At 37.6% G+C, this 26847-nt stretch overlaps 1 protein-coding gene across 2 annotated transcripts in view; it reads right to left on the reverse strand.

Moving 5' to 3' along the window:
• Positions 1-930: 930 nt before the first annotated feature.
• LOC121377326 (G-protein coupled receptor 84-like) overlaps positions 931-26847 on the reverse strand; it is a 44078-nt gene continuing 18161 nt past the window's right edge. Inside the window, exons 1-2 of one of the 2 annotated variants that reach the window (XM_041505268.1) lie at positions 22811-22954; positions 931-2363 (exon numbers count right to left, since the gene is read on the reverse strand). In XM_041505268.1, the coding sequence (XP_041361202.1) occupies positions 982-2220 (1239 nt within the window). In that variant the 5' untranslated portion in view covers positions 2221-2363; positions 22811-22954 and the 3' untranslated portion in view covers positions 931-981. Of the gene's footprint in view, positions 2364-22810; positions 22955-26847 lie in introns of those variants that run through there. The other variant, XM_041505266.1, reaches the window with a different exon arrangement.

The raw sequence follows: 26847 nt of genomic DNA on the forward strand, positions 1-26847 counted from the left end.
ACTAGAGCACATTGTTTTATTAATCATCGGCTACTGAATGTCAAACATTTGGTAATTGTGTCATAGTGAGGAAACCTGATACATTTGTTTCCGTTAGTAGCAAGGGTTCTTTTATATTCACCGTGCCATAGACACAATAACACATACCACCACTTTTGATATGCACTGGCTGGGAAGACAAATAGTCCAATGGGCCCACCAACGGGGATCGATCCGAGACCGACCGTCCATTAAGTGAGTGCTTTAAGACTGGGCTACGTCCCGCCTCTGACCGACACAGACGTGTTAATGACAGTAATTACCTATTAAATAGATATTTCTAACCACAATATTAGTGGATGTATATTAAATGTCTTTCTGATCATCCTGCTGTTTGCTCTAGGCCAAACGTCATTTGACTTCCTAACTTTGTCGTAGGTACGAAATTATTGGGATATCGCCAAATCCAATTTGGGCTACTTGTAAATATTAGAACGGAACGATCAGAAACACGTTGAATGTACAGACACTGATATTCTAAACAACAAAATGTATTTAAAATGCAAGTTTAATCGTAGAAATATTTTACTGATATCTAATACGAGTCGTTAGAATATTAGTTCATCAAAGTGGTGATAGGACCTTTAAATACCTTATGTCAAACATCAACTAACCTTTGTTCAACATGCGATGTGTTTTTAAACAGTTATTGCAATCTCTTCTCGTTACGGGGAATAGGGTGGGGGAGAGATTTACTAATGAAGTTAACACCGTCTGACCAGTAAAATCGAATGAATGCACAAAAATATATATCGGCTATTGGGTGTCAGAAAGGTAAGTATATGAAAATATTATAACAGTAAAATCGAATTTAAAAAACAACAAAAGAATTTTAAAAAATAATTTAAAAAAATAAAAATAATAATTAATAAATAAAAATTTAAAAAATTAAAACATTAAGAAATAGATATAGATTACGTGAATAACCTAAGGTGATTTGTGTTACGGATTATCCTGTTTTCGACAACACACTCTTTTAAAGAGTTGCTTACACTCCTGTCTGAACTGAACGTTACAGAAACCGTAGACGATAGGGTTGGCGCAGTTGTTCACCAAGTACGACCTGAGGAAGATGTTGACGGCCACCTCTTCCCCCTTCGTCAGGGACGAATAAAACGACGCTCCCACGTGCGTCCGGATAATAGTCACGATCAGGAAGGGTAAAAACGTCAACACATACACCACGGTAATAGCGAACAGCATCACAGTTGATCTCCCTGGACGGAATCTTAAACTGTCCCACTTCGTCTTAGATGTGTTTCTACGGCTCCCATTGGAAAACTTCGACAGAGAGTAGTCTGCCGGCATTTGGTGTTCCGCGTCATCATTGGATGTGTACGAACGTATTTTCCAGGTCTCGGGCCCGTCTTTTGGGGTCGCTGTGCTGCCAGCGTCATTGTGGCTGCTGGTTTCGCTTCGAATCCTTTTCAAGGCATCTTCGGAGCGACCCGACAAGCGTAACTTGGACTTCTTCCTCGTGAGTATCGCCCTGTAGATGAGTATATACAGGACAGATATGACCACCCCTATCAGGCTGAAGGCCACCCACAGATAGATGAAGAACGCTAACAGGTACGGCTTGTAGTGCTCCTGAGGATGCACGCCGCAGACTGCACCGGTGACGTTGGTCCTGATGGGCACGTCGATCCTGTCGTACATCACTACGGCCGGCCAGGAAACAGACACACCGGCGAAGAGCGCCACACAACAGGCGACCTTTGAAGCTCTGACGCTCATCGGCTTGGTGTACGGTTTGCAGATCTTGATGTACCTGTCGACGGCTATGACGAGAAAGATGGCGGAGGAGGCGTTGTTCATGACGTAGGTCGTGAATCGCGACATCTTGCAGATCTTGGCGTTGGAGAAGTAGTAGAAGTTCCGCAGCATCGCGATCTCCGTCGGCATGGTGATGACGCAGTTGACGAGGTCGATGATCGCCAGCGACAGTAGGAAGTACTTGAGAGTCGTCTTCTCCCAGCGGAACCCGTAGATGTAGATCGCCAGCGGGTTGCCAATGACTCCGATAACCATCAGTATGACGGTGTAGGTGATGGCCGGTATCAGTAACACAGCCTTGTCGTTGTTCATTCTCCGGATTATTTCCATTTCATCGAATGCTCCGTTTTCGGTTTCTTCTTCAGTTTCGTTTAAGAGACCCGTGGAATCCGAAAGTGTTGTCATGCTGTGATTGAGTTCTCTCTCTCTCCCTCACCCTTTCTCTTCTTGACGTCACTACTGGGTGATGGTTACACCAGCTTGAAATGTATTGGTACTGACGTGTCCATTAAGTGTTTTGTTACAACAGTCGACGTAAATCGTCATTCCTGAAAAAGTCAAACAGATAGTGTGGATAACAACAGCAATACGGCGTAGTTTACTGACAGATGAATTACATGTGTAACTAACTGTAATAGAATTATCACTATGTGCATAGAACAAACACGTTTCACTCTGTCACCCCGCGTAGTTTCGAAAGAAATGTGTCTGTGTTTTAGACAAAGTAATAACAAAATGTTTGTTTTGTTTAGCAACATCACTAGAGAACACTGGTTTATTAATCATCGGGCTATTGGGTGTAAAACATTTGGTAATTTTGGCATAAAATCTTAGAGAGGAAACCCGCTACATTTTTCTATTAGTAGCAAGGGATCTTTTATATGCACCATCCCACCGACAGGATAGCACATACCACAACCCACCTACAAACGAAGATCGATCACACACACACACACACACACACACACACACACACACACACACACACACACACACACACACACACACACACAGACACACACACGATATCAACGACACATTTAAAACAAAACAAAAAAGACATTCACAGCACGAAAGTTACATCGGTCGATTCCTAGAATGATAATCGTTCTTCTTCGTATATCAGTGACATTCATTGAATACTTTTCATGTCACATTCACCACAAACTTGTGCAACTTCGTCTAAAAATAAAGATCCATCAAGTTCTGTTTATCTATATTTTGGAATGTCGGAGGTGGGGATGTGGGTGTGGGCACGAGAATTCACAATACTGTGTTTGCGCCTAACATTAACCATCTCTCACGTCGCTACTTAAGATAGTCTGGGTTTGAAAACAGTTTATCGTTAAAAATAATACAAAATTCTGAAAAGTTTTTTTGAAATTTTCATGATGAAAAGGATGTCGATTTGCATAGTATTTAGATAACCCATTTGTTTGAAGTGACGTGCTATTTCTAGTCCTAACTGATAGCAACGGTACAAGTAGTGTACTGCCACTTGTAGGACAGGAAGATGAGGCGGTGAGGTGACTAATTGAAACTGATGGCGGTCAACCTGTGTCGAGTTTTCACAAGGTAGTTATCAATGTTGAGTTCTCACTAAAACTAGCAGACACGTTGTGTTTTTCACAAGGTAGTTATCAATGTTGAGTTCTCACTAAAACTAGCAGACACGTTGTGTTTTTCACAAGGTAGTTATCAATGTTGAGTTCTCACTAAAACTAGCAGACACGTAGATTTCTTGATCGTTGTGTTTTTCACAAGGTAGTTATCAATGTTGAGTTCTCACTAAAACTAGCAGACACGTTGTGTTTTTCACAAGGTAGTTATCAATGTTGAGTTCTCATTAAACTAGCAGACACGTTGTGTTTTTCACAAGGTAGTTATCAATGTTGAGTTCTCACTAAAACTAGCAGACACGTAGATTTCTTGATCGTTGTGTTTTTCACAAGGTAGTTATCAATGTTGAGTTCTCACTAAAACTAGCAGACACGTTGTGTTTTTCACAAGGTAGTTATTAATGTTGAGTTCTCACTAAAACTAGCAGACACGTTGTGTTTTTCACAAGGTAGTTATCAATGTTGAGTTCTCACTAAAACTAGCAGACACGTTGTGTTTTTCACAGTATATATTCTGACATTGTATTTAAATTGCATGCAGTAATTAATGATGGTGTGTAACCTTAAACTATGAGGGGCAGGACGTAGCCTAGTGGTAAAGCGCTCGCTTGGTGTGCAGTCAGTTTGGGATTGATCCCCGTCGGTGGGCCCATTGGTATATTTCTCGTTCCAGCCATTGCTCCACGACTGGTATATCGAAGGCCGTGGTATATACTAACCTGTCTGAGGGATGGTGCATATAAAAGAACCATTGCTGCTAATCGAAAAAGAGTAGCCCATGAAGTGTGGTCTTTAACCATATGTCTGACGCCATATAACCGAGTGTTGAGTGCGTCGTTAAATAAAATATTTCTTTCGTTTTCTTTCCTTAAAATATGGCACACGTCAAATTTATCCGAGCGCTATAGCCGTCCTGAACGCGCCTCGTGTTTTCGCGAAAAAAAAGAAAAAAAGAATTGAGGTTTTCTGCCAACAAATGAGGACTAGAAAACATCTTCATAATTAAATGCAGTGTGTGGGACGTAGCCCAGTGGTACAGCATTCGCTAGATGCGCAGTCAGTATGGGATCGATCCCCGTTATGGGACTCATTGGGCTATGTCTCGTTCCAGTCAGTTCACCACGACTGGTATACCAAAGGCTGTGGTATGTGCTGCCCTCTCTGTGGGATGGTGCACATAAAATATTTCTTCCTACTAATGGGAAAATGTAGCGGGTTTCCTCTCTAAAACTATATTCCAGAAGTACCAAATCTTTGATACCCAACAGCCGATGATTAATATATCAAGTGGTGTCGTTAAACAAAACAAAGTTTTATTGTTTTACTTGTATATTATTTTCGTGCTTATATCCAATTAAGGTTCAAGCACACTATCATGGACACACACCTCAGCTATCTGGGCTGTCTGTCCAGGACATTGAGTTAGTTGTTAGTTGGTTAGTGGTTAGTGAGAGGAAAGAGGGTGTAGTGGCCTTGCACCTATCTATTGAGCCCTTAAGAACCCGCTCTGGGTTGGAATCGGTACCGGGCTGCGAACCCTGTACCTGCCATACCAGCCTTATGTCTGATGGCTTAAACTCGACACCAGCGAGGCCGGTGTATATTAAATACGAGGTAACACATGATTTACGGCTGAATTGTCTGTGTGCGTTGAAACCCTGAATACATCAGTTTTAGTAACAAATGTTAACATTACGGTCAATGCAAATCGATTTGGTCTGAACGAACCCCCCTGGTATTTCAAAAAGGAATTTGTAAATGCGATGTCAAATAGGTGAATACATTTTTCTTGACGTTCATCACATAACTCGATTTTTAACTCATAAAGTTGATCTTTTTGCCGCGTTGAAGAAACGTAAATGCGTCAAGGGACTCATGATTACGGCGCCTTTAAACCGTTTCGCATTTTGAAGCCACGGTTCCAGACAGTAAATGCATCAACGCAATGAATAGCACGCTTAGTCGCAACACTTGTAGGCAAATGATACAATCGAACGTTTCGCCGATATCATATACCGCAGAGACTCCGAGATATCATTTATGTATCAGCTATATTGGAACATCGCCCACCTGTCTATCGTTTTAAACTAATTAATAACTACATCATTGTAGTAAGAGAATACGCAGCTAAATTTTATCTCATTTCCCTACGCTTCAGTGCATTGTAAAATAGCAAACGTAGCAACAATAGAGTAGCTGTCTGTTATGTGTAAGGAGTTTGCGAAGCTCGTATGCGCATTTTATATTTTAAAACCCTGTACAGAACCATTTTTTTTAATTGGCTGCAAAATAAAGTTTGCGTAATTCTAGAAGTTAAAGATAAAGTGTATTTAGTTTAAAGACACCACGAGAGTACATTGATTTATTAATCGTCGGCTGTTGGATGTCAGATATTTGGTAATTTTGGATGACTCGATTGCTTAGAACATATCATGGTTAGTCCGCAATTTGCGGGCAAATCGGTGCCATAGGTTCGAGTCCCAACAATGGCATGAAACAATTTGTGAGGCCATAAATAATTTAATTATCCCCTGCGCCAGTGCGTTAATATCTATGTATGCAATAGTCAAACCCGACATACATACAATATATAGATATTCATACATCAATACATACATACAGACAGACAGACAGACAGACAGACGGACAGACAGACAGACATACCGACTTTAGTTTGTTCATATTCATACATCAATACATACTAGCTAGGCCATGTTTGCCCACTGTTTCATGTACGTAAGCGGGATCGACCGCGTAGTTTGTAGGCCCGATGCATATGGTTGAGTTACAGAGCATCCTTTATGTGGATGTCTCGATAGCTCAGAAAAGATCGTGGCAAGTATGCAATTTGCGGGAGATTCGGCGTCACAGGTTCGAGTCCTCGCAACGGCATGGGGTAATGTGTGAGGCCAGAAAGGAATTAATTATCACCTGCGCCAGTCCGTTAATATTTATGTATGTAACAGTCAACCTCGACGTACATACAATATATAGATATTCATACATCAATACATGCATACATACGTAACATACATACATACATACATACCTACATACATACATACATACATGCATGCATGCATAGCTACATACATACATACATACATACATACATGCATGCATGCATAGATACATACATATATGCAGACAGACAGACAGACTTACATATACACTATTGTTTGTTTTGTTTAACGACACCACCAGAGCAATTTGATTAATTAATCACCGGCTATTGGATGTCAGTACATACAAACATACATACAGGCAGACACACATATTGACATGCATACATACATGCATACATACAGACAGACGGACATATAATACAGACAGACATACAGACATATTGACATACAGACATGCAGGCAGACATATATACTTGTATATATCTACATTTATTCACCCGTCCGTTCATCTATTGATAGTACTGTATTACTTATTTACGTGTTTATCAGTCCCCTACCAATCCCACTGACGATAACTATATATTTAGTCTTCAACCGTATGTCTGTATGTCTGTCTGTCTGTCTCTCTATCTGGCTGGCTGTTCGTCTGTCTGGCTCAATATATCGTACAGCTAAGATCGCATTAAGTGCATAAGGTAGTAATGCAGTTAAGGTGATCTATCTTAACGTTAAAATCGCTTCGTAAAACGCGCCCTGAATTTTTTGTTTTTGTTTAGCTTTATCGTGTATTGTTACAGACCAACTTTGACTTTGATGACGATTTACCCATTTTGTGACAGAGTTATGATTCTTGAACTTACATCCGAACCACTACGATAAATCACTCTCCTTCCTTTAATTACCGTTACTTTTTGTCCGAAAATAAATTACATTGATATGGATTCTTCATATTAGACTGACACCATATCATCTATATCGACTTTGTTTAAATCAAAACTAGACCAAAACTCTCGCAATTTTTCAACGTCTGCAATTTTGCTTTTTTTTTATAGAATACTCTTCAAGAGGAGTGGAAGCTTCATAAGTATATGGCATAACGAATCTGACGTTTTGATTAGTGCGTTATACCTTAGCGCATGCCATGTCGTGTTAGATTATCTGATATCGATCCATCACTCTTGAAGAGTATTCCATAAACAAGCAAAATGGTAGTCGGCAGATAACTGCATGTATTTTGCCCTAGGTGATCTCGGCGAAGTCGATATCGGTGACATCATTATCATCTAGTATGTGAAACATTTGTGATCGTAATGCGTTTTTCAAGATTTCTGTCTGTACAAAATGTGGGGGAATTATATAAGGTAATTAAAGGCAGAAGAGTAATTTATCGTAGTTGTGAACAATTTGGTGCAGAGTCTAGTACGTAAAAATAAACTTGCACATGCAGACGCCACTTCGATATATATTTTGGGCATGATCGCCATAAATTAAGAAAACTACAAATGTTTTAATTGGCATATGGGTCGTGTGTTGGGGCCCATTTTGTAATAAACTACCCATTTTGTAATAACTACCCATTTTGTAATAAAAAAAGACCCATTTTGTAATAAGTACCCATTTTGTAATAATAAAAGGACCATTTTGTAATAAAACTATGTGACCATTTTGTAATAAAATTGGACCCATTTTAATTGAGACTTTGGAATGGCTTTTGTGTAGCATAACAATCTATATATTTTTCTACATCCCGTTTTGTCTTTAAGAAGTTGTTTTAGCTTGTGGGGGTAGACTGGTTTTTCGCTTGTAATTGACTCGTTTATTTCATCATTATGTTTTCCATATATTCTTATGAAACATTTCGCTGCATTAATTAAAGAAGCATACTCTAGAACGTTTGTTTTTATATTAAATTTTGCAATAAAATCGCAAAAATTTAGAAATCCTCCATCAGTATTAGCTAAATCACTAATGAAACAAACTCCCTTTTCTGCATATTTTTTTTTTTTATAAAAAATAGGCTTCTTATTTTTTAATATTTTACTGTTAAACCAAATGTTTATACCAGCTATATCGTTTTCATTTTCTATTGGTTGTTTACATTGCATGTTTCGCCAGCTATCTAGAATATCTTCCCAAAAAGGGTTAGTCATATTTTTAATTTTTAAATTAATAAAATGATCACCATATATAATTAGTTATTTGATCGATATACCTGTAACTGACGAGAAGAGACATGCCAGTTTTGTGTTGTTTAAAAGTAACCTTCTTATCCACGTTGACTTTAATTGTGTTATAAACGTAGATAATTTAACCATTTTTAACCCGCCGGTTTTATGGTCCTGAATTATAACATCTTTTTTAACTTTGTCAGGTTTATTTTGCCAAATGAATTTGAAAAATCGCTTATTTAACTTTTCAATTAACTGTTCTGACGGGGATGGTAGCGAAATTAACAAATGTGTTATTTTTGGTAATATTAGTGATTTTAACACTGTGAGTCTAATGGTGTAAGTTTACGGGCACTCCATGCATTTAATACAATTTCCAATTCTTCTATTTTTGGCTCAAAATTATCTTTAATAATATCTTGTAAATTTAAAGAGAAATTAATACCTAATAAAGTAAATAGAATTGAACCCCATGCTAACTTCCATCTAGAATGATGAAACACTTCTTTTGAATATTTGTTCCTACCTATCCATATTATCTTTGACTTTGAATAATTTAGCTTCAGACCAGATATTTTTGCAAAGAAATCCAGTGTAGTAAGTGTATTGTACAGGGAATTTGGGGATCCATCCAAGATAAAGGTAGTGTCGTCGGCATATTGAGAAATCAGGAATTCTTCTCCATCAATATTTACACCCTTATTGTCTTTATTATTACGTATTAAAATTGCAAGTATTTCCGCACATATTACAAATATGTAAGGAGATAATGGGTCACCTTGCCTACAACCTCTATTTAATTTAAAACCTTCTGATAAGTGTCCATTTTGTATTACTGCTGAGACAGAATTGTTATAAAATGTTTTTATCCAGTTTTTAATAGAAGTCTTAAAATTAGAAATATCTAAAACTTCTTGAATGAAAGACCATGATGGAGAATCAAAAGCTTTTGCAAAGTCTACTAATAGTAGCTGACCTGGTATATTTTGTGTTTCGGTATATTGCATAATGTCATATATTAAACGTATATTTTCGCCCTTTTATAAATCCAGTTTGATCTTTCTCAATAATTTTATCTAAAATGTTTTTTATCCTGTTTGCAATACAGCCTGATGCTATTTTATAGGTGCAGTTTAAAAGTGTTAACGGTTTCCAATTTTTAAGAAATTGCTTAGATTTATTTGGTTTTGGAATACATGTTATAATACCTAGACATTTCTTCGATACTGTATCTGAAATTAATAGATCTAACTATAAAATATCCTAAGTCTATCCAATTTTTTTTTTTTTAAACTCAGCTGAGAAACCATCTGAACCCGGACTTTTGTAATTTTTCATACTTTTTAGATAAAATAAAATTTCTGAATACGTTAATTCTCCTTCTAATTTATTTGCTTCGTCCTCTGATAATTTATCAAATTTGTATTCCTTAATTTTCTCTGGTATATTTTCATATTCCCCAACTTGTTTGGAATAAAGTTTTTCATAAAACACTTTGGTTTCTTTCAATAATTCTTTTTGCTTTGTAATAACTTTTCCATCTTCGTGTTCTATTTTTGAAATTAATTTATTATAAAAGTTCCTAGATTCCATGTTACAAAAATATTTTGTTGGCTTTTCTCCCTCTTCCACCCATTTAGCTCGAGATCTAATACAATGTCCCTTTAGTCTTTCTTTTCTAATGTCCATCAATTTTTGTTTCATTTCTTCTATTTCAGTGAAATTTAAAGCTAGATTTTCTTCTAATGTTTATATGTCTTTACAAAGTTTTGTTTCTATGTAAGTTGTTTCTCCTTTTCTTAGCTGCTGAATAAGATATAGTTTTTCCTCTAATTTCCATTAAAAGTGTTTTCAAGAACAATTGATCATTAATAGTAAATTGAATTGTATCATTAGGGATTGTGTTTATTTTCTCTGCATTGTATAAAGGGACGGCGTATTGGATTTTTATATTTTCTATAATTTGTTTTACGGTATTAACATAGTTTGTATCGTGTAGTAGAGAATTGTTAAATTTCCATAAACCTTTACCTTTTATAATATTATTTTGTTTTAGACTTAAAATTACTCCGGCATGGTCAGACCTATAATTATTCTCAATTGTTACTTTTTCTACCTGTACCATTAAATTATTGGAAATAAGATAAAAATCTAACCTAGCTTGTTTAAGCGGGTTTTTCTTTCTCCATGTGTATCTCCTTAAAGTTGGATAGAGTTCCCTAAATGGATCTACCAAATCGTATACCTCTAAATTTTCCAATATAAAGGATTTTTTTTTTTAATTTGGATGGTTTACATGCAAATAATTACTAGCATTGATTTAAAACTAGATTAAAGTCTCCACAAATTATGTATTGTTCAATATCAAAGTCATTGATGCATTTCAGTAAATCTGTAAAAAAAAGGGGGAGTTATCATCATTAGGTCCATATATATTTATAAGTGTTATTTTCTTACCCTCATATCTACAGCTATATAATTTCCCGAATCATCTGTTTTTGTTTTGTTTATAATAAATTCAAAATTGTTATTTATCATGATAGCTACACCTCTGGAGTTACTACAGTAAGAATTAAATAAGCATGTATAACCCCACTGTGCTTGTATATATGGTTCAAGTTCCTTAGTAAAATGTGTATCCTGCAAACAATCAATATTAAGATTTTTCTATTTCAAATAATTCAACATATCTTTTCTTTTTTCAGAACCTCCAAGTCCCTGGCAGTTTAGAGTCATAATGTGTAATGTAGTCACTGCAAATTACTTGTAATATTATAATATTTATGCACTAAGTGAATGTTCAAGTCTACATTTATACTCCAAATGTATATTTCCCTTGTGATTTCTTTGCTTATAAAAATGCCAAATGTTATGTTTTGTACCTTAACTGACTCCAGGTATACATAGTGTGTGGTTAGTATGAAAACAAATATTGAGATATAAGTTAACACTGTATACATTCTGAGTGCACGTTCTGTAACAGGGAGTTTGATAGAGAAAGAGACGAACAAATATATTGAAAACAGCAGAACGTGTTCATTAGAAAACATAACAAGATAAAAACAAACCTATTTGTGTGACGTACCTGCAGCCTTGTTTGTGACATCATGAGTACTGTACTTATATAGAATATTCTAAAGGCACCGACTCCAGCTATAGGCAGGATTAGATATTGTCTGTGGTTATGACGTTTTACCGTTCATTTCCAAATTGCTTCTTTTTAAATATACATATACATACATACATATACATATACATACATACATATACATATACATACATACATATACACACACACACATATACATATACATATATATGTTTTTAAAGGTATACCTTTGTAGGTTATATTTTCACCTCTTGTCAGCCTGAGTTAGGATGGGATATTTATGACAACAAAACGAAAAAACAAAAACCCAGTTACCTTTCTAAATTATTTGTTCTTCCATATTAAAGGTTTGGATATAATTAGCCTAACTGAAAGGATAAAGAAAGCATAATTTGTTTACGAAGTTTCCTTCAAAACAATGGTAAAGGGTTGATTCTGAACAGGCAGTTAGAAACCAGGAAACCTGGGTATGGGTGGGGTGGGGGGACAGGCTTCTTCTCTACTCCAGGAGCATATTATTTAGGTTACGTTCTCGTTGATAAGTAAAACGGGACCGCAAGTATTGTTCGGTACATGGAAGTACAAGACAAATCTAATTTTCTGACATTAATGGAGGAGTTAGTAATTGCTGTTGTCATGGGGATCCTATCCTCTGCAAGGATGGAACCAGGACCTGGTGGAAATAAAACTATAAAACAAAAGTAATCAGCACATTTTGGTTTAACCAACGGAGTAGTTGGTGGAGATATACAAATTGGATTCATTCATTCGTTTACCCCTTTCTTCTACCTTCCTAGAAATGCAATAATTGGAACAAAAATGTTGAACTCTGTCCATATACGGCTGCAACAATCATAACTACAAACAAATACACAACTTTCTTTTAATCTTGTAATTGCGAATTATTGCGAGTTGGTATTTTCGTGGTTTTAATGTAAGACGCATGTGCAAGTAGATGAAGGTATATCGTAATAATTACTCGTTAACTATTTAATTCAATTAAAATACGTATTCGTGATCTTTCGAGCTATTTCAGCCATTACTAAATGTTGTATGAAACAAAAGAAGGCTTTAAATCACAACCGATTTATTTATTAATTTAAACGCGAGAAACATGTTGTCAAACTGAAAGTTGTAGGCCGAACTGGCAACTTATCCAAATGCACAGGAAAGGCTCCTTATACCAGAAATTTAGACAATACATAGTAAAGAAAGAAAAGAAACCAATTCAAAGCCTTTCGGAAGAGCCATTGAAAAACGTTGCCATTGTAAAACTGATCAATGAATGTAAAAATAACGTGTATAAGGTTCGATCCTGCGAACGAAGGACATCAGGCGAGCTAAATATCGCCCCAGTATATCAAAAGGGGTATATCATGTCTGTCTATATGTCCACACATAATGGGTATCTATTTTTATTACAAAATGGGTCCCATTTTATTACAAAATGGGTATCTATATTTATTAAAAAATGGGTCCAATTTTATTACAAAATAGGTCTTTTTTATTATTACAAAATGTCGTGTCGTTTTAACCTAGTTTGGTCCCTGTGTAGAAAAAAAAAGGTAAAATGTTACAAAGAATTGGATATACTTAAAGTGTCTTAGCTACTTGACTGCCGACTCATTTTACTGTGATATTTGGAACGTAAACGGTAGGTGGCGTAGAAATCCTAAATGGTGCGACTTAATAAAGACCGCGACTCAATAGAGTACCAGTATAGAGATGCAGGTTCGGGTTTGGGGTTTTTCGGTTTGGTTTTCGGTATTTGGTCCACGGTTCGATTTATTCACGATACTTTCCACAAGTAGTACAAGTACGCCAATTATCATACATACATTATGAACTATTTTAAGACACTTTATTTTTAATGGTCATTTGTAAAAGAATTCTAAATATAAAATTATATCTTGACTAGAAAACAAAAATAGTATTTTTACCATGCCATGTTAGCGTGTTGTGTCTGGAACACTTGGGCAATGTGTCCCCCAGGGTTTGAGTTCAGAGGGTTGGCAAAATAATTTGGGGGCGGATAAACCGTTAAAAAAAAATTAATAATAATAATAATAATAATAATAACAATAATAATTTGGGGGGCGAGAATGCTAGGGGGTCCGGGGATAGTCTCTCCCGTATTTTTTTAAATTTTATTTTATTCAGTTGGGTGCTATGTACACATTATAGAACTATAAAACAAAGATATATGTCAAGACATATTTCTGTAATGTTTATTATTATTTTGATAATGTCAAATATTTGATTTTTTTAAAGTATGGAATAGCTCTAATAAGCACAAACACTCAGTATATAGGTTGATTATTTAACTAAACACAAGTTACAGAAAAGGTGTCACTGATTTAAAAAAGAAAAGAGAAAAAAAAAGATAAGCAAGCACAAGTACATCACATAATATATAATAGTGAATTATTTAACTAGTTATTACTTTTTCTTTTCTGTTTTTTTTCTGTTTTGCTCGTAGTGAAAGTGAAAAAATGTGCAAACAGTTTGCATACATTGTAGTTCTGGAACTGTGGACGATTTGTCCCGATAAAAACTAACGGAAATTAGCAATGTTGAATCGCTTTAATATGACAGAAATTGGGCACCATTTTATAGTTCTCTAAGTTAACAGTTTAACACGTGTTTACTTTTTAAAATTTTGACGACTGGGACGAAATATATTTTAAATATTTATTATCTAGGCGGATTAATCAATGAGGTCAGTCCCTATTTTGGGAGGTTAGAATCTTTACGGGCCCTGCAGGTTGCATAGTACCAAAGAAGAGAGTTCCGTGTCAAAGTTCGATGTGCACCGTCAAATATTTACGGATTAAAAGCAGCTGTGGGTGTGATTGGTAGTAATATGTGACATTGATTATTTGTGCAAATACTATTATCCATTGGCAATAAATAAATAGACTTTTATTTGTTATACAGTTGTTATGCAGTATACACCAGAGGTTGAAACTAATGCAGGGTACCCCCAAAAATGGAACTTCAATGTTCAGCAAAAATGACGTTTACTACTAGAAACATTATTGATTAATTAAATCTCTCAAATGGTATGTGACCACCCCCCCCCCCCCCCCCCCCCCCCCCCATCCCCTTTTCTTGCAGGTTAGTTGTGAGGTGTCACACGTTTTATTGCTCTACTTCCTGGGTGTGTTGATACGCTGCTTATATCAGTTTTATTACTAAACGTTAACATAGGAATTGATTATTAGAACCTGAAAGAAATTCGCGAGTTCTGTGCAGGATCCAACCGGCACCTATCGAGCGCTGTGATTACCATAAAGGTGCGGACACGTTTAAACATGTACCATTTAAAAAAACAAAATAATAATAATAATAACAATAATAATAATAATAATAACCGAAATGAACCGCGGTTCGCAAATTGGGAAACGGTGCACCGAACCCTAAGTCTGACACCGCGATTTTCGGAAACATCGAATAATCGTCCCATCCCTATACCATTATACTCTCAACGTGTGCTAATAACCGTCCCATCCCTATACCAGTATACTCTCAACGTGTGCTAATAACCGTCCCCTCCCTATTCCAGTATACGCTCAACGTGTGATAATAACCGTCCCATCCCTATACCAGTATACGCTCAACGTGTGCTAATAACCGTCCCATCCCTATACCAGTATACGCTCAACGTGTGCTAATAACCGTCCCATCCCTATACCAGTATACTCTCAACGTGTGCTAATAACCGTCCCATCCCTATACCAGTATACTCTCAACGTGTGCTAATAACCGTCCCATCCCTATACCAGTATACTCTCAACGTGTGATAATAACCGTCCCATCCCTATACCAGTATACTCTCAACGTGTGCTAATAACCGTCCCATCCCTATACCAGTATACTCTCAACGTGTGATAATAACCGTCCCATCCCTATACCAGTATACTCTCAACGTGTGCTAATAACCGTCCCATCCCTATACCAGTATACTCTCAACGTGTGATAATAACCGTCCCATGCCTATACCAGTATACTCTCAACGTGTGATAATAACCGTCCCATCCCTATACCAGTATACTCTCAACGTGTGCTAATTATTTATTTATTAGCTAGTAATTAATTAATCAATGTGCTCCAATGGTGTCGTTAAACAAAACTAACTTTAAACACACAGACACGGACACGTATACACAGAGAGAGAGAGAGAGAGAGAGAGAGAGAGAGAGAGAGAGAGAGAGAGAGAGAGAGAGAGAGAGAGAGAGAGACGCGCGCGCACGCACACACACACACACAGACACACACACACACACATACACACACAAACACACACACGCCTGCTCCACATGAGCACGCGCAAGCTGACCTCGTTTCCTGGATAGATGGAATATAGTCCCGTCAATTCAGATGAGGGTTGTGGTAGATTAGCGAAATAATGCGAACTATGTAACTCGGAGAGAGAAATATATCGGCTCTCTCCATTCCCATTGACGTCGCCCCAAATGTGAAAAGTGTTCCACGTATTCTTCGCGCGTTTCGAAAGGTGAACGCACATAACTTATCCACTTTGTGGCTCTGCTTTTCCTCCACAGGTGCAGCATGGGAAAAGAAAGGAAAGTGTGTGTCACGACACCCCAGCACATTGTTTTGTTAATGGCGGTTGGAGAGTCGAAGAAATACATTTGATAAAAATAAACTCATTCTTATTCCCTCTGCATATAATTTGAGAAATCTGATCGAAATTTGGGGAATTCAACAACAGCCTATTTATATATGCACACGCTACTTCTCGTACGTAAACGTAATCCCTATTAACGTGTCTCTATCCAATTAATTTCTCGTTCCAGCCAGTGCACCACGACTGGTACATCAACGGCCGTGGTATCTACTACCCTGTTTGTGGGGTGGTGTATATAAAAGATCCCTTTCTGCTAATGGAAAAGAGCAGCCCATGAAGTGGCGACAGCGCGTTTCCTTAGCCATACGTCTGACGCCATATAACCGTAAATAAACTGAGTTGAGTACGTCGTTAAATAAATCATTTCCTTCCTTCTATTCAATTACGGTTCAGGCACGTCTCTCCACACCCAATCTCCGGCAAGGCCAGTGGTCGAGTGTGGGACAGAAAAATTACTTATTAATGTGTCAATTTTGAATTATTTATAAAAAGGGGATTGGGGAAATTTTTGATGCGTCGTTCAAATAACCTATAGTATTTATATAGAAAATAGTTTTAATTAATTTAGTGTGGCGCTTATTTTTGACTGGGAATTTCCAAGGAAGGTAAATAAAACATTAAAATTACACAATGTATATGCCCTTATAAAACAATAAAAGAGGGCAATTCCAGGTGCCCCAAAAGCCTAATATTTGTTTTAGTACAACTTGTCGCTGTTTAGGTAGACGTATCCTCCAGTAACCGTGATTCAGGCTGTTAAAGGGAAATGATTTCTGCACACACGCATTGTAATGTACGATCGATTTGATAAAATAATGATTTACCTTCTTCAATTTATTGTCAAAATCAACACACAAATGTTGATATCGATGCCATTTTCTGTTGTGAAGAGATCAAATGCATGGCGTAGTCTAATGTTGACATTCTTCAACTACTCCCATAAACCGGGCTTTTGTTTTTTCAAGAAGGGCGCGTGTCACGTGACGTCACCAAAACTCTTATGCAATGAATCTGCGAAGCAGTTGAGACTTTGACAATGACGGCGGTGTAAAACTTTGGTTTATTTAGGTTTATATAATATTACACGCCGTTTAATAGTGTGCGCATGGTGCAAAATGGCGGTCGTGTATTCATTTCCCTATGTATAAAAATAATTTAAATGTCTACTTGGTTACTCCTCATTTGTACATTTTATCTTTTTAAGGTTTTCTGAATTCAACAAAAGTATTTTGATGCCAGGATTCAATCGTATGCAGATTCCGTACAAACAAGTCAAACGCAAATAGATCGGTTTGCTCGCACAGGTTTGTCTAGAACTTATCATCTTGTCATCGGAAGATAGCTGATAACGATTTTCATATTTTATTAACACTATTTTGTAAATATTATATTAGATGAGACGAAATGTCAGTGTACGTGACTGGTATTGGAACAGTGTCAGTTACAAATGTTCCTGATAGCATCACAGTTTTGGCTTCGTACACAATATTCTCTTTCCACGATTTGCACATCAAAGGCTGTGGTATGTGCTTTCCTGTCTGTCTCTCTCTCTCTTTCTCTCTCTCTCTGTCTCTCTCTCTCTCTCTCTCTCTCTCTCTCTCTCTCTCTCTCTCTCTCTCTCTCTCTCTCTCTCTCTCTCTGTATGTGTATGCGTGTGCGTATGCATATGCATATGCGCGTGTGTGTGTGTGTGTGTGTGTGTGTGTGTGTGTGTATATATATATATATATATAATTATATATCACTGCTCCCTTTCCTTTCTCTCCTTTTAAATCAATCTCATTTCTTTCTTATCCTGCAACTCTTCCTATCTTTCAACGGTTTTTGGCTGTCCACCTCCATATCTCAGTCTTTTTCTCTCCATCCGCGTTAGGTGCTTGTCTCTTGTTACTATCCATGCCACATACTTGCCATTTCCCCATCAGCTGTTAGCTGTGGACTTTGTCTAACCATTTCAGAGGAAGGAAGGAAATGCTTTATTTAACGACGCACTCAACACATTTTAATTACGGATATATAGAGAGGAAACCCACTGTCGCCACTTCGTGTGCTACTCTTTTCGATTAGCAGCAAGGGATCTTTTATATGCATTATCCCACAGATAGGATAACACATACCATGACCTTTGATATACAAGTCGTGGTGCACTGTCTGGAGCGAGAGATAGCCCAAAAGGCCCACTGTCGGGGATCGATCTCAAACCGACCGCGCATCAAACGAACGCTTTACCACTGGGCTACGTCTCGCCCCATATTTCAGAGAGTGAGAGTGTTCAGTCGTTATTTTTTCATTGTTAAGTGGCACTTGTAACCACCTACTATACTCCCCTACTACCGTTAGTTAGTGCCGTGGGTCAGACCAACTTTATTCGCGGCAGAGGATGAGGACAGCATGCGGGTGCAGGAAAGTGCACAGAGAGTAGACGTGGAGGACGTTGAGACAGGTAGCCGATGGTGTGGACAACTCAGAAGACAAGAGTCCGAGCAATCTGATTAAAATTAGCTCTACTGGTCTACCAGTAGATCTAACAGCATTGCGTGGACTCCCATGTCCAGGTGACATTTCATCTATAAATAACAATTTAAATATCGACCAATTACACTTCGCCTTTTATAGCATTATTCCAAAGCATACAAATTCTAAAATATCGGGCGAGACTATTTATGCAATAGGCGAACTTGTTGGTCTCTTTCAACATTAAAAAAACAGATGGAAAAGTGCAGTAATACACTCTGGATTGTATACTAATGTAAACAGAGTTTAATGCTATACCATCACGTTTTGGGGGTTTTCGTCTTGAAACGAATTTTATATACAATTTTACATTGAAATTATTTTCCGGCATACTTCGTAATTCGCCCGAACCATTTCGTATACCCTCGACATAATCCCGAATATTTTCAAATTCTTTTCAAATCACTGGCATGAATATGCAAGTAAGGTTTTCATTGGTCGAATGAAAGGTCAACTGGACATGAGCTCCAACGGGGTGCTGTTAGTTCCACATGTAATAGTAATTAACCAGTGCAGCTAATTTTAATTAGATTGAGAGTCCGAGATAACTGACAGCCATGTTCGAAGGAAATTTGACTGGGTTTGAACCACAGTCATCAGTTTTATTGTGCAGTAGTGTATCCACTGGAAGGCTAATTGAATATAATCAGGAAAATAAGTTTAAAATGAAATGGGATCGGACACGGCGAAGCAGGAGATGTGGGCTGGGGGTGGGGACTCTAGCTCTTCCCCACCCTCCCCCAAATATTTCTGAATCAAAAATATTATTAGTAATAAATCTTAAAGCAGAGATGAATTTTATTTGTAGAATGCAGGAAGTTGCATTTCAGGTCATCTAGTTTTCAAAATATTATGGGGGAACATACCCCAGAACCCCTTATAAATTTTGTTTCCGCCCTCGATCTCAGTCAGCCCCCGTCCCCGCCCCCATGTCTACTTGCTTCCGCCCTGCCTGAGAATGGTATAAAATGTCTTTATCACAATGGTAATATTTATATGCCTGTAAGCCACTTGCTTTGGTAAATAAAATGAATGGGAATTATTGAAACTTAATAAATGAATATAAAATCACTTGCTGCTAATCAGCGATACGACTGGGATTTCTTATTCACTTTCTGGGCCATGTTTCTATAATAATTTAATGCCGTATTGAGACATCGTATATATCCCGTCTATTCCCATTCTCATTTGGCTATATTCACATTATCCTCCAACAAACATTGGCTCCTTGTGAAGCCTTGCAAATCAGTTTTGATAACGAACTCAATAATATGACAATATCACCGAGAGGCGAAGACGACGAAAACATGCAGTCTGGAGCAATATTGACGAATCTAATTACACTAATGACGCCATGGCATGTCGACAAAGCAATGGTTTTCAAAATGCTCTGCCTTTCCGTGGCTAGTATATACAATTACCGATCACAGCAGTAACAAGACTTGCCCTTAGAGATGCCATCAAAATGACTGCCATCTATATTAGATTATTTTATTTATTTATAAATATGTTTGACCGGCCTCGGTGGTGTCGTGATTAAGCCATCGGACATAGGGCTGGTAGCTAGAGGGTTCACAGCCCGGTACCGGCCTCGGTGGTGTCGTGGTTAAGCCATCGGACATAAGGCTGGTAGGTACTGGGTTCACAGCCCGGTACCGGCTTCGGTGGCGTCGTGGTTAAGCCATTGGACATAGGGCTGGCAGCTAGAGGGTTCACAGCCCGGTACCGGCCTCGGTGGTGTCGTGGTTAAGCCATCGGACATAAGGCTGGTAGGTAGAGGGTTCACAGCCCGGTACCGGCCTCGGTGGTGTCGTGGTTAAGCCATCGTACATAAGGCTGGTAGGCAGAGGGTTCACAGCCCAGAGCGAGTTTTAACAAGTCAATGGGTAGGTGTTACACCACAACACCATCTTTTCTCTCACTAGCCATTAACTATTAACAGCTAACTCACTGCCCTGAACAGACAGCCCAGGACAGCGTGTTTCAACCTTAATTGGATATAAGCACGGAGATAAGTCAAATAAACATGTATGTTTGTCTAAAACTGTTTTGTGATTTTTTTTTATTATTCTTTTTTTTTTTTCCAGAATAAAACCATTTATGTGAATGTGTTGTGAACTCATAAAAACGTTAAAGTTTGGAACATTCTTGAATTTGCTGCCGTTTAACGACTAAAATTACGTATTAAAAAAAAAAGTGTTCTTATTTAGGATGTCAGTGTCTGTATAAACAAGATGTTTGATATCGATGTCGTTCTAATGTTTGTAGTAGTAGCCAAAACCGGATTTTACCTTCCAATAATTTGGTACGTTTTTGCACCAATATTCTAATTAAGAAAATATATTTAAAGGGACATACCCTAGTTTTTAAACACTAAGGCATATTTTTTACTATTAGAGCCGTTTTTGATATCTGAAATCATACTTTACTTAGATTTTATGGTTTAGATTATCAATTTCCATACATTCGAAGTGTTTTTTGTCATCCTGGTGTTTTTAATATAACAAAATCATTTCTCATATTTTTAAAAACGCACGTACGTCTGAGAAGTAGCAGTTATGGAGTCACGTTTTAGTCTATTTGTAGAGGGTATTTCACCATTTCAAATTCACAGACTCATGTTTCACTCAGTTGTAACTTTATCCAAATGTGTTACATGTTTGTAGATTAACTAAACTTAGTGTTAATTTCCACGGGTTGAAACTAGGGTCTGTCCCTTTAATATGTAACGTTAGTCGCCATAAAGACTGTTAGTGGAAAACAATCTTACAATGGATGCAAGCTCCACACAGTCTCTTCAACGACACCGCTAAGGCACAATGATTTATTAAAGGGACATTCCTGACTTTGCTGCATTGTAAGATGTTTCCGACTAATAAAATATCTCTACGATTAAACTTACATATTAAATACATTTTCTTGTTTAGAATATCAGTGTCTGTATATTCAATGTGTTTCTGGTCGTCTTAATATTTATAAGAAGCCCAATCTGGATTTTATTTTCAAATTATTTCGTACGTACGAAAACAATATATTTCAGAAAATAAAATGAAATTAACCTAGTACAAATATTAAAACGATCAGAAACACGTTTAATATACAGCTACTAATATTTTATGCAGAAAAATATATTTGATATGTAATTACAATCGTTAAAAACTCTCAATTAGTCGATAACATCTTAAAAATTGCAGCAAACTCAGGAATGCACCTTTAATGATGGCGATAAAACGTCTATGCTTATTTTAGATTAGGTCTTAAACGCGGACACAACAAAACAAGTGATAGGTATAAGTAAACGCCTGTGTTTATTTTAGATGAGGTCTTAAACGTGGACACCATAAGACATGAGATGGGTATTAAACGTCTGAATTTATTTTAGATTAGGTCTTAAACCGGATATCATAAAACATGTGATGACTATTAAACGTCTGTTTATTTTAGATTAGGTTTAAAACGCGGGCTCAACAAAACAAGTGATATGTATAATTAAACGTCTGCGTTTAATTTAGATTAGGTCTTAAACGCGGACACATAAATCATGCGATAGGCATTAAACGTCTATATTTATTTTAGATCAGGTTTTAAACGCGGACAGTATTAGACATGTGACGGGTATTAAACGATTGAATTTATTTTAGATTATATCTCAAACACGGACAACACAAAACAAGTGATTGGTATAATTAAACGACTGGTTTTAATTTAGATAAGGTCTTAAACGCGGACACAATACTAGTGAGAAATGTGATGCGATTTAAACGCCTACGTTTGTTTATTTCATTTGATAAACACACGCGGTTTTTTTTAGCGAAGTTTCATCAACAGACGCATGTGTACAATACGTAAACTCGGCACAAAACTGAAACACCATTAATCCACCTGACTTAACAGTAAACTGTGGATTTGGACGGAACTAAAACAGTGTTTTTTCTTCAACGACAATTCGGCACACTTCAAACTTTACAGACAGACAGAGAGATAGACAGATATAAACGCAGAATTTAAAGACAAAGTAACAAACGAACCTAAACGTAGCTCGTCTTTTAACGCCGAAACATCCATCTTGTAATGGCCTCAGTTTGAGAATATTTCCGTTTCCTCCAGTCCGCTCACACCGAGACACGTACACTGCTCGGGTTGATAAAAACAAGCCGGTTTTAGTGGTTGGTACTAATTGAGTGGCATCACGTACCGGGGGCGAGCGAGAATCCGCGGTAATGAAAACGTGTGAGCTTGAATTGCTTCACACTGATATCTGTTAGCGTAGATCATACAGAACACGGATAATTAAAAGAAAGGGGAGGAGAGAAAAAAAGGAGAAAAGATGAAGAAGGGAGGAAGGAAGGAGGAAAAAAGAAAGATAGAAAGAAAGAAAATTAAAGGTGTTTTTGTTTAACTACACCACTAGCGCACATTGATTAATGAATCATCCAGTACTGGACGTAAAGATTTGAGTCATTCTGACATTTAGTCTTGTAAATAATTCACTATGTTTATTTTATTTTCCCCTTTTTCCCCCACATACATGGCAGCATTTATCACGACACTGGGTCCTTTAGGTGGTTCGATCCTAGATCGATTGCGCACCATGTAAGGGTTTCACCATTGGGCTACGTCCCGTTCCTAATAAGCAGAAATAATAATGAATAAAAAAAATACAATTAGGAGGAATAAATAAAAATAGGGAAAGACGAAATAAGAAGGAAAAAGAAGAAGTTAGTTTTGTGTAACGACACCACTGGAGCACATTGATTAATTAATCACCGGCTATTGGATGTCATACATTTGGTAATTAAAAAAAACAAAAAACAAAAACAAAACAAAACAGAAAGATAAACTAGTACTCGCCACATCCACCCTCACCCAAACTCAGCGCTTTGCAAAACACGTATTTTTAACATATGTTATTTACTGTAGAAGAAAAAACAGCTGCACTAGTAAACCTCACATACCTTTTTTTCTTAGTTTGCTACAAGATTGGCTTTCAGGGGCGGATTCAGGGGGAGGTAGTGTGTGTGTGTGTGTGTGTGGGGGGGGGGGGGGTGTAGCAGCCCTCACCAGAACAAAGTATCACTAAACTATGTATATAATGCATATTAGTGTATTTGGAATATCGTAGATGTAATTGTTCGCCTTTGCAAACCCCTCCCTAGAAAAATCGTATAACAGCTTCTGTCACGTTTATACACACAAACACATGCATCAAGTAATGATAAAGTTTGTTTTGTATAACGACACCACTAGAGTATATTGATTTATAAATCATCGGGTACTGGATGTAATTTGTTTTGTTAATTTCGACGTATTGTCTCAGAGAGGAAACCCACTACATTTTCCCCATTAACAGCAAGGGATCTGTTATATGCACCACCCACAGATAGGACAGCACCTACAACAGTCTTTGATATGCCAGTCGTGGTGCATAGGTTGGAATCAGAATAATCCATTGGCGTAATGGCGCCACCCACTGGGATCGATCCTAGACCGACCGCGCATCAAGCTAGCGTTTTACCACTGAGCTACGTCCCGCCCCTAAAATGTAGTAAGTACAACGAACTGTCTAACTGATCAAGCCTGCCGGAAGTTTTATCTGTAAACACGTGATGTTCAACGTTTTGCCTTCCTTTCTTACAGACAGCGCGGAGATAAATCCCACGACATGACACCTCCAAACGGTTTGTGGTTGTTTGTTTATTTTCTAAACTTCTGTACGAATGCTGTATCAAAAACTGTACTATTTGCGGTAATGTTTACGGGAAAGTTTCCTCACGGGGAAATACGATGACTCATATGCAACATTGAAGTATCCGTTCTACAAAGGGGCAGGACGTAGCTCAGTGGTAAAGCGTCCGCCTGATGCGCGGTCGGTCTAGGATCGATTACCGTTAGTGGATCCACTGGGCTATTTCTCATTCCAGTCGTAATATGTGCTATCCTGTCGGTGGGATGGTGTGTATAAAAGATCTCCTGCTACTAATGTAAAAAAGGGGTTTCCTATCTAAGACTATATGTCAAAATTATCAAATGCTTGATATCCAATACTGCAATAGCCGATGATTAAGGAATCAATATACTCTAGTGTGGTGTCGTTAAACAAAAACAACTTTTATGTTATACAAAGTCATTTTAAAATTAAATCAAAACTTTTTGTTTCCCACCATACATTAATTATTTATCTGTTAAATATAAAGCGGTAGGTACTGGGTTCACATCCGGGTACCGACTTCCACCCAGAGCCAGTTTAATGGCTCAATGACTTAGGTGAAAGATCACTACACCGACGTCTCTCTCTCACTAACTACTGACAGCTATTCACTAACCTACGGCGCTGGATAGACAGCCCAGATAGCTGAAGTGTGTGACCAGGAGAGCGTGCTTGAAACTTAACATGATATACAACGTAAGCATGAAAACACATTGAAATGAATGAATGAATTTGTAATAATATGTACTTGTTAAAACATGTACGTTTGTTAACAATTTCGAGACATACGACTGGCTGCTCCTAGGTGATGACTAGGTCACCGATGCCATACATACATTGAAAAAATAGCACGACCGAAATCGATTACACTGTGATCTATAGATTACCTGACAATCCTTTGTCCGTGACACGTATTTTAGCTAAAAACGCATGGGATGTAAATAACTTTTAGTCGAATAAGATGTAAAAATTTGCTTTAAACCTTTTTTTTCAGGATATGTAAGAAATAGAATACTACATTAGTGTCCGTTAGATACCGTTTATCTTACAACTCGTTAAAAACGAATCCATCTCGCTTTCCTTCGTTAGATACACTTTTAAACAACTCGTTGTAAGATAAATGGTATATAACGGCCACTCATGCAATATTCTCTATTTGTACGCCGTCGATGACGTTGTAACAGGACTATGTATTACTAAACGGTCGTGGTCGTATTGTTTTAGCACCTAACTGGTAATGCAGTGGCGGATCCTGAAAATCCGGGGGGGGGGGGGCAATGGCATGACGCAGAATGCCAAGGCACTTTTTGGGGGAGGTTTGGAGGGGGATCGTAATATAATGAAAATTAATATATATAATAAAATTATAACTCGCAAAATTTAGAGGGGGCCAGGCTCCTGCATCCCCCCCCCCCTCGATCCGCCTCTGTAAAGCACAGTTCTTCCACTAATTGGCCGTAGCTCGTGATTGTGTTGGAATGTCAGACTTGTTTCCAAATAATCCTGTATGTGTACCAGTTGTTTTGTTAACCGTGACGTCACACGTAGGCGCCATGGGGACCGGTTCCACGAAACGATCTTAGCACTGTTGTCGCTTTCGAAAACAATCGTTTAGCAACTAAACTGACAAAGTTACTTCATGGATGCCCGATACCAGTGAATACATCCAAGATGTTCCGAAAAGTCGGTAACCAATTTGTTATTTAATAACTAATTTACACTTATTCAAAACAGAAAATGTTAATCATGAAAGGGGCACTTACGACTACCGTAAGGTTGCTTTGTGGAACGGCTGCAAAATGTATGGTGTCAGTTGTAAAACTCACCGTAAGTCACTACAATTAACCTTAGCTACAATTATTTCGTGGAACGGGGCCATGAACATGGATGATTCTTATACTGTTGATAACATCGCAAACACTGTGTGTTTTTTTTATGATAAACATTAATGATCACCGAAACGTCAAGCAACAGCGTTGTGTGCCAATGCAACCTCAAGCATACCCATCGATCAAAGACGTTCATTTCCTGACGAGGGTAACATTACGTTGATGACGATCAGACACCAACAAAACATCCTGACGAGGGTAACATAATGACGATGACGATCAGACACCAATAAAACATCCTGACGAGGGTAACATAACGTTGATGACGATCAGATACCAATAAAACATCCTGACGAGGGTAACATAACGTTGATGACGATCAGACACCAATAAAACATCCTGACGAGGGTAACATAACGTTGATGACGATCAGACACCAATAAAACATCCTGACGAGGGTAACATAACGTTGATGACGATCAGACACCAATAAAACATCCTGACGAGGGTACCATAACGTTGATGACGA

The sequence above is a fragment of the Gigantopelta aegis genome, chromosome 7 (genome assembly GCF_016097555.1).
Source record: "Gigantopelta aegis isolate Gae_Host chromosome 7, Gae_host_genome, whole genome shotgun sequence".
In the NCBI taxonomy this organism is placed as follows: Eukaryota; Metazoa; Mollusca; class Gastropoda; order Neomphalida; family Peltospiridae; genus Gigantopelta; species Gigantopelta aegis.